This window comes from Typha latifolia, chromosome 14 (genome assembly GCF_019914945.1).
Source record: "Typha latifolia isolate L0001 chromosome 14, TyphaL0001v2, whole genome shotgun sequence".
Classification (NCBI taxonomy): domain Eukaryota; kingdom Viridiplantae; phylum Streptophyta; class Magnoliopsida; order Poales; family Typhaceae; genus Typha; species Typha latifolia.
The window spans coordinates 1,639,590-1,649,171 of NC_133099.1; the positions used below are offsets into that span (position 1 = coordinate 1,639,590).

A 9,582-nucleotide genomic window follows, 5' to 3' on the forward strand; every position below is an offset into this window, starting at 1 on the left:
AAACATTCTACCATATAAATATTTTTCATCGGAACCGTAAATTTCACATAAACAAGTTATGTTTAACATAATAGCAATCGACGGAATAAAGATTATTCTATTACTTTTAAAAATAAAAACTAAAATACTCTTATTTGACTTTAAACTATGGTTTGGGTGTTAAGATTATTTTTGCATTTATAATTAATTTAATTATTTATATAGTAAATATCTACTAAGTAAAGCCTACGATTCAGGTAGGCTTGTCCTAAACCAAGAATATTGTGTTGGTACTTAATCCCTATAGTTAAGGCAGAATTAATTAGAGGATAAGCCTACTAATCCTTCCAAAGAAGTAGCTACTATTGGACAAATGTTTACAAGTGACATAAGATGCCTTGAGAGGTCTTCTTAATCTATATTTTGGCAACAAGATTACAATTAAAAACTACTACGTTTAGGGACAAGATGCAAGTTTGTTGGGAAAAAACCCTAATTGCCTTTGACTCTCGAACTTGGGGTCTAACAAAGGTCAAATTGACATGCAATTCTAATGCCATATACTCCTAAGAGATACTTAGCTTAATTCTAAAGGTGCAATTTGCAAAATACTGAAAATATAGGGATTGATACGCAAAGTTGCTTAAATAGTTTGCGGTTTGCAACAAGGTCCTTGTAGTTTAGAATATTTCTAGAACAACGTGAAATAATACCCGGTTAAATCCGCATCCGACCCGAGATAGGAAATTCCGATTATTACCAAGCCCGACCCGCTCGTAGCCCTAAGACCTACTCGTCCGTGCCCCCTCTCGTCTTCTCTGTTCTTCTCGCCTTGTCCCTCCTGTTCTAAGCGACTTCACTGCTCTTTTGGCGTCTTAAATCCGAGGTAAGTAAGCAGTGTTACCAATCCCTCTTATTTCTTTCCGATTTCGTCTTCTTTTTACATCGATTTGTTCCTTGTGTTGTTGCTCCACAGCCAAGAAATAGTATCGATTAGTCCGAATCATTTGTTTCTTTTATGCTTGGGATTAGCAATTTGGATGTAGCTTAAATTGTAAGACGATTGTCTCAAATGAATCAGTCTCGAGTTTTTGTTTGGTAGAGGAGATGGATCGAGAGAAATGCCTTACTTTTACGTGATGGGCACTCTCTTTTTACAAGATTGATTGAAGTTTTCTTGCTCAAGTTCAATTTTTTTGCTTGGTGGTGTAGTATATCTTGCCTACGTGGATTTTAGAGTCTAGCTACTGGGTATTAGTGGGAGTTCTAATTGCTGTCTTGCCTTGTGGAAATGAAATCTAGGATGAGAGCATTCTATAGTTTATACTTCACTGTCAGGTTGCAGTTACTCCAACTGTTGGTGGAGTTGTGTGAGATTGTTCTTGTAGATAATAGAATTTAAGAATCCTCCTTGGATAATGTTGCTTTGGGTGATGTGATCTTTTAAGGGCACTAATCCAAAATATAGGAAGGAAATATGGAAATAGGGAGAAAAGGGTGTTGGATAATGCTAAGAAAAGTATATACTCACATCACTGTTTCACTCTTTCTTTTGGTTACAACATCTTTCCTAACAAATACTAGCATCATAGTATGAGTCTTCTTCCATCATAATAACTGGAAAGGAGTGATATGAAGTTGGCGAGGCTTGGTCAGATATTCAGATTTTTATCGACTGTTAGTCTAATGTTATCATTAGGTGGTAATATGATACAATAATAAAGGCGAATTTAGACATGAGAGTTATTCTGAGGTTGCAACCACTAAGACAAATTGAGAACACCATTTCATCTTTAAAGCCATATGACACAAAAGAATCCTCGTCCCATTTCTCATTTCCAACAAAATTTGTTGTTAATTTTATTGAACGACATTAATCTACATCTTGATAAGTTAAACTCATTCAGTATATTTTAACATAATATATCAAATAACATTTCTTGTTTCTAATTTCAAGTACTTATTTCTTTTAATCTTAACGGATCTTCTTTTAAAGTCTTATTTAGTCAAATGCTATATGCGATCACAGTTGCAGGATATCTTTAATATTCTTTGAATTCTAATACTATGTCAGTGCCTTATTAGTTGTGTAGTATTAGCTACTGTAAAGGAAACCAAAAGTAAGGAGATGGAGACAAAGGCTGATCCAACACCTTCTGTTGAAAATCGCCGTCTGCAATCTACTGTTTCAGCAAGCAGCCCTAAAGTTGCCATATTTGGGGCAAAAGCTGGCTTCGTCATTCCAAAGAATAAATTGTCTGGTTCTTTAGTTCCTACCTTCCGTGGTGGTGGAAAGAAAGACACAGGGAATACTGTTAAGGAGGAGACTGCTAAGCAAGTGCAGAGGAAAACAAAGTGGGGCACTGATCTTACACAAGATGTTGCTGTGAGAAAGGGAAGGGCTTTAGCATATCAGGTATGTTATGTGGAATCTTAAGGCTTGCTTTTCTTCAAAGTACTTTATTTACATTGCTTTTTTCCAATATTACCAACATTTAGTTCTCCAGTGTTTTAATTACTGGAGTTTCACTAAATGAATGTGCATCAAGATTGAATTAACAAAATTATCATTTTTCAGAACATAATTTTCATTTGTCTCTTTATCTTATTATCTCTTTGCTCAATTTATTATAAAATCTTATGCATAATTATTTTTTGGCTTTTCCATCATTCTGTAGATAGAATCAATGTATTAAAAGACTACCATGGGTGGTGGGCGGTCACCCTATTGCCTAGCTCCTAGACAGAAGACGGGCGTCAAGACGGTCTAGTATTTTTAATATGCAAAAAATAAAAAAATAATTATAGATGATAGATAACATATATACATTTTTTTATTAGTAATTTGCAATCATAACAATAAAAAATGACAAATTAACTATATATGTGTATGTGTGTGACTGTGTGTATATATATGTAGAGTATAACAACTTATTCTACCATTTTTTTTCTCTATACTGGAAACCATAATGTTTTGAAAAGAGAAATAGTAGGTTCCCAAAGCAAAGAGAGAGAAAAGGAGAAATGAGTTCTCAAGGCAGAAAGAGATAAAAAAGGAGAAAAAGAAGAGAAGTAGAAGTGAAGAAAAAGAAGAAGAGGAGCAGGAACTTCTCTCTTGCCGTCAAAAGTATAAGGTAGGCCGCCAAACGACAAGGTAGCCCGCTAAATGACAAATGGCGGCCTATCCACCATTAGCAGGCTGCTTAGTTGCACTGCGGGGCAGCTAGCTTGCTGCCTCGCCATGGCCGCCTTTAAAAACAGTGGATAGGATGAAGAGTAAGTATTGCACCATCAGAGGAAAACATCTGTAGAGGCATAATCCTGCATTGGTGCCGTAGTGGTTATAATAATTCAATGTTCTTAAGTAGCTAATATGGTTGCTAAGTGTATACAACCTTGGTTTCATTTTCTTTGTATCCAAATTAATTATGCATGCAACAGGACATGTTTCATGTAGTGCTCAACTATAGATTTTGCCGTGCATCACATATGGTTTCATTCAATGCCACTATGATTAATGTTGCTATTCCAACTTATTTTATAACTTTCTAGTATTTTTTGCTAATTCTTATCCTCGATCTAGATTTTCCATATGTTATAATTTGGGCCACAGCCGTGTTATTACTTAGGAACACTAGAGCCATTTGCACATGTTCATTTTGTTGTTCATATGTGTGTAAGAACTCGTGCATACATATGAATATCTTCCCACATATGTGTTACAAAATCCCTCTGGCCTGCCTATTCTAGGCCTGAAACTATGTCAACAAACATAGTTGCATTTTCTTGAAGGAGGCCATCTCCTTCTTCTATGTCAGTGGGAGCTTCATTTTCCTCTGGACATGAAAATGCCTGCATTTCCTTGTGCATTCTCACATAGGAAGCTTCCATCTCCAGGTGTCATTAAGTGATATTAGTGCATGAGCAGACTCGAGTGGAGCAAATCACGAAGCAGCTGAAATCTGGAGCTCTGGAGACAGGAGATGGTCAAGGATTTCTCTCACCAAGACAGGCTTCAGATCCTTCTTCTTCTAACCACCAGATTGACAAGGAGGTATTGTTAATTTGACCAATATCTTCTACGGACATTTTCCCCTTATTTTCCCTGCCTGTAATGTTGGAGTTGATTTGGACCAATCTTTCAATAGTTAACATCTTTATAGTTCAGAGAAACAGTAAGGAAGTTCTTCTGTTGAGAAATTAAGTTCTATCCTCTTTCATATATTATGACTCCATTTATCAATCATTCGTCTTGAATTTGCAGTCCCAGAAGCTTGAATTCTTGGATCTTGAAAGACGAGAAATTATTGGTAATAATTTTCTCATTGTCTGAGAGTTTTGTTTCATTGCTGTAAAAGAATTGGGAATCATTAGTATACCCTGATTTTTTCCTTGGGATTACAGGTGAAATATTATGTCTAAATTCTGGCTACAAGGCTCCGGCAGATTACAAACCATTGCTTAAAGAGGCCAAAGTTCCTATTCCTGTATGTATGGTCATGTTTCAGAATTGTTTGATTCATATTCTCATCTTTAATTGCAACACCAATTTAAATTGTCAATTGAACTGTACTTTGAATACATATATGTTGTTTCTGTTGATGTATCACCATGAGTAGTAAGTAGACATTTTTTGTGTTGTAAATGTATTATCCGACACTTGCATTTCAGTTGGATATGAAGAGATTTACTGAGACACACAATTTGCTCCAGAATTTGCATACTAGATATGAATTATTGCTCTTTTATTCAACATCTACTTAAATTCTAAAGTTGATTTATAAGAAATGGTTGTAATTATGGTAAGTACAGGAAACCACAGTGTTAGGATAAGGTATTAGAAAATTGTTTTGAAATGTCGTCAGCATGCCCATTGGAGATATGCATAATGAGGACTTTATTTAATTAGAAAGTGCTACAGGAGGGAGGGGATGACTGTAATTGTCTTGGATAGAAACATGGTAGTCCTAACAGGATCAGGATCCATGGGAGCCAGCCTTAGCGTAAGGGTCTAGGTATAAAGGAAGATCCACGAGAGCTGCCTTAGATTGTGTATAGTGGCTGTTCTGTCTTTTAGTTTAATGAATCTTAGGTTTGTTTGATTCTAACTGTCTAAGCAATCTAACTACTATGCTTTCATGTTAAAAATTGCAAGAACATGATCGGATATTTCTCTTGGTAATCTGATTCTGATTTCAATTGTTGGTTCTTATTTTATTTGCAGATTAAAACATATCCAGGATATAATTTTATTGGAATATTGTTAGGGCCTGAAAGCAATACACAGAAGCGACTAGAAGAAGTATGAACCATCTACCAATGATATACTATTTTGTAACTTATAATTTTAGATATTAGTTCTACTGGGTGGTAACATTTTCTTCTTTTATCTAAGCCAGGAAACAGGATCAAAAGTACGAGTTCATGGAACCAAGAAAGCAACAGGAGAGAAGGTAAGTTGCATTGCTTAAAACAGTCCTACTTTGACTGTTTTGGATCTTTCATCTACTGGAAGATCTCCTTTTATATTTTACATGTAGAAATACGAATTGTTTAGTATTTCCTGATCACATATTTACCTTATCTTTGGATATTAGGAATTCTATGTTTACTGAGCTTTGATCCCTTTAGTCATCACGTTTATGAGCTTCTTTTGTGTCATTGGTTTCCTGATTTCCATCTGATACTCTGCCGTAATGGTTTTTCTATTATGTGAACGCCCCTTGCCTCTCTTTGTTTGAGACTTGCTTTCCAGACCCTTATTATGTTTGTCATCTTTATAGTCAGCATATGGTTGTGATTTTGGTTTTAATTTATTATTTGCGTTTCATTTTCTTATTTCCTTGTGTGTGTGTGTGTGTGTTTATCTATCTATCTATCTTTCTATATATATATATATTCAAAAGGGGTTTTCCTTCCATACTAATTTTCCTTTTTTTCTGTTTTATGGTAATCAACTAGAATTGATCTGCTGGCTTTTATAAGGTCTGCAAGTGCTTATTGTGTTTAACTATGCCTATTGCTAAGTTGGAGCTCCTTTTCCTTCAAATTCTTTTCTGAATCTTAGATGTGATAAATATTTCTATTTTCTTGAAAAATAAAGTTCCCTTCGGTTGATCGATGTCCAACCATTTAGTACAAGAAAGACCATTTTTCCTCTCCAATTTTCTTTTTCCAAAAGATGCACGTATACATGAACCAAAACACTATCTTTACAATTGCTATTGATGTTCAGCGAGAGATTACACACTCGGACATACATGAAGCTCAGGATGCCTATGAAGACCTATATATAATAGTCTCAGCTGACACATATGAGAAAGTTGATGCTGCTGTTGCATTGCTTGAGCTGCTACTTACTCCAGTATCTGTGAGTTTACTAATTTAAGAGATTTCGATGGAATCTGGTTTCCTTCGTGTTTCCTTCTAAATAGAAATATGCATTTCTATCCTATCAGGGAAGCTCAGCAGTTGCTACGGCTACTTCAGTTTCTGCAGCATTGCCCCCAGTTGATGTTAACAAAGCTGTTGCACAACCAGTGCTGGTAACTGCTCAGCCTGGTTTGCCTCAGTACCAACCCTTTCCCCCTCCTTGGTTTCCAAATGCCCCACCAAATGCTGCGTCAGCTGCATCCTCTGCACTTGTACCCCCTCCCTTGCCCAATAGTTCTTTCCAGTTTCAGTCAGCTGTTGGTTCTTTTAGTACACTACCATATAATGGGCCACCCCCTCCCTTCGGCATGATGTCAAGAACATCGCCAGATATGTCTAGACCTCAGCTACTCATGCCAGTCATGCAGCAGCCTTTGAACCAGGTCTCTCTACCTCAAAATTATCCTATGCAAAGTCCTCGGGCTCAAACTTATGTCAGACCATTCCTGCCTAGTTCCATTACGCCTTTTTCTACTTCTCAAACTCTTCATTCTGGAACTGCCCCTGCTTCAACACCACTTGTCCCAGTTGGTCCACAAGCAGGGCCTGTCGCCCCAACAGGGTTTTTGCCTAATAGGGCAACAACACCCATTCCTCTGGGAACTTCTGGATGGCCAATATCTCCAGTTGCTGCACCACACTCCTCGTTGCCTTCACCAATAAGGCCAAATCAAGTTGTTTCTCCAGCTGCCATTATTTCACCACCTTCTGCACTAAGGCCTCAACCTAGTATTCCTGTTGCTGCAGGTGGTCGGCCTTCAGCAGCAAATTTTGCCTCTCCAGATTCATTTCCTTCTCGGCCTTCTAGTGCTGTACCTTCTTTTCCTTCAATGTCTCCACATGTCCTTCCTACCACATCACCAGTAGTGGTTTCATCTTCTTTCGGAACAGCACAGAATGCACCTATGCGGATGCCATCAATGATCCCTCCGCGTATGCCTTCACCAGCACCATCACTGCTTGGTGCTCCTACTCCTGCTTTCCCACAAGCATCAACTCCTTCCTCACCTTTAGGTGCAGTAGCTGGACGATCACCTGCACCTCTCTCCCCATTTGCTCCTTCAGAAGCGCCAAGAATGATTCAGACAACAGTACCATCACCACAGCCACCACTTATGACAGCTGTTTCTAGTTCTGGAAGCATGCCTGGATTTTCTCCACTAACACCGAGAACAACTGCAGTCATTTCTCCATCCATTATACTACCAAGGCCTCCACGTCCAATCTCTGGTGATTTTACCTTTCAACCTCTCAGAGCACAGGTTCCAACTGCAACACCTCCTGGGCCCAACAATCAATTGGTATCTCAAATCAACATTCCAATTGGTGCCCCTCAAGCACCATCCTTCCGGCTAGCAACTCAAAACTCAGCCCAAGTCGGCAATCAGGATTTTAATCAAATGGGTCTGCCTCGAACCCCTGGTGTACCGCCTAGACTTCCAGCATTTTCAAGCTCAAATCCTGTTAGGCCTATGCCTCCAGCAGTTCAAATCGGTCCACCAAGCTTTGATTCGTCATCCCTACCAGCGAATCTGCTCAATACTTCACCTGCCCGGCCGGTTCAATTTGTGCAACCATATCAGAATCACTCATCTCTGATCAGATCCAACAACTTAATGATTCCCAACCAACAGCTAGGAGGTAACCCTCATGGGTATGTGGCTGGTAAAATCTCTTCTGGTCCTGGAGGAAATCAAATATATGATCCTTTCTCACCTACATCGATATCCATAGCACCAAGAAAGCAAGGAGATGATTCCCTCATTGTGAGGAAACCAGATGCAGACCCAGAGTATGAGGATCTAATGGCATCCGTAGGTTTGAAGTAACTTAGCCTGCAAATTTTAGGTTACTCCCAGGTTTTAAACACGGATGATTGCAAGGTGAGTGTGGATTTCTGGCCTCAGGAAGCTAACTGTTTGGCTAAAAGTTGGGAATCAATTGGATGGCTGCTAGATTTTGAAGGACTAGCGAGTAGCTGTCTCATTGGTTGGATACTGGACACTCTGTACACTCTGATCATTGATAGCTATTTGCCTCATGTTTTTTTGTTGAAATTTGATACTTCTCTGTCTTTAAAGTCGGCTGTATAGTTGTTTTGTATCCATTTTCAACAGCAGGAGAGTCCTCGTCCAGGTTATGGATAAACTTTGATACCATGACCTAAACAGCAGGTTCTTTTGCCTCTTTTTGTATTCATTCCTTGCAGTTGCCTGGAACTGGGATTGCATAGTTGAATGCTACTGTTATGACAATATATGATTCACTTTCGAAATTATTCTAATGTTTGGCTTTGTTGAATTGGTAATTCTCTGCTTATGCAAATCAAACCATATGAAGTCAAATTTCAGAAATGCTTGGGATTGCATAGTTGTTCTTTGACATTTAGTTTTCCTTGTAATTTTTCTTCTCATATTTTTGCTACTAGATGTGTATCAGATCAAGTATAGTTGACTTGTAAAAGGCAATATAGCTCTATTATTCCAAGTTGATAAGCTATGGCCCTATTAAATTTACTGTCTATTTCTTGTGGGTTCTCTAACATGCTAGTACAGCTGAGCTTTGGCTGGTTGTCCTAGGCTTCATGCCATCCTTGGGAATATTATTATTTTCTGGCTCAATCTTGCACCCTAGTTTTGTTAAACATGCTCCAAAAATGGCTAATGGATCATTAATAAGATTAGATCACGGCTTTAGAGACTTACCCCCTCTGCTCTAATTAATAATCTAAGCCTTAATAATTCCACGAATAGATTTAAGCCTTTCCAATTACATAGTGGGCGCCACCATACTAACTTTATGAACTGGATATATTAAGGGGACTTAGCACCTACCACCTAGGAAAGGATCTCAACTTGGCCCATTAGATTATCTCAAATAGGATTCTATGAGATTAATCACCACGGTTATCAAAAACTCCTCTAATATCAGGGGCAAAAATGCGAACAAATTGCACCAGGAAAGTACTTGGTTCTCAAAGTGCAATCAAAACACCCAAATCCGGACGCTAATTTGCAGGCTAATAAAAAGGTTTATAGAAAAAAATAATTATTTAATTAGGAATCCTAGTAAGCTATTTGAGAACTATTTTAAAATAAAGCAGATAAGAATAATTCTTTTTCGTTATTCGTGTCTAACATCACCGCGTTAAGGGCTCACATCGCGATTAAA

General features: G+C 38.0%; 1 protein-coding gene across 2 annotated transcripts; it reads left to right on the forward strand.

Moving 5' to 3' along the window:
* The first annotated feature begins 743 nt into the window (after positions 1 to 743).
* On the forward strand, positions 744 to 8,712 carry LOC140801271 (uncharacterized). Of its 2 annotated transcripts, none has more exons than XM_073156294.1 (9): positions 744 to 865; positions 2,065 to 2,395; positions 3,908 to 4,033; positions 4,244 to 4,289; positions 4,384 to 4,466; positions 5,204 to 5,281; positions 5,379 to 5,432; positions 6,215 to 6,349; positions 6,438 to 8,712. In XM_073156294.1, exons 2-9 carry the CDS (start codon positions 2,108 to 2,110, stop codon positions 8,238 to 8,240), a joined length of 2,613 nt encoding a protein of 870 aa, XP_073012395.1. In that variant the 5' UTR covers positions 744 to 865; positions 2,065 to 2,107; the 3' UTR covers positions 8,241 to 8,712. The 2 variants fall into 2 exon arrangements, with proteins under 2 accessions (XP_073012395.1, XP_073012397.1); XM_073156296.1 differs by having other exon boundaries at positions 805 to 865; positions 2,054 to 2,395.
* The last annotated feature ends 870 nt before the right edge of the window (positions 8,713 to 9,582 follow it).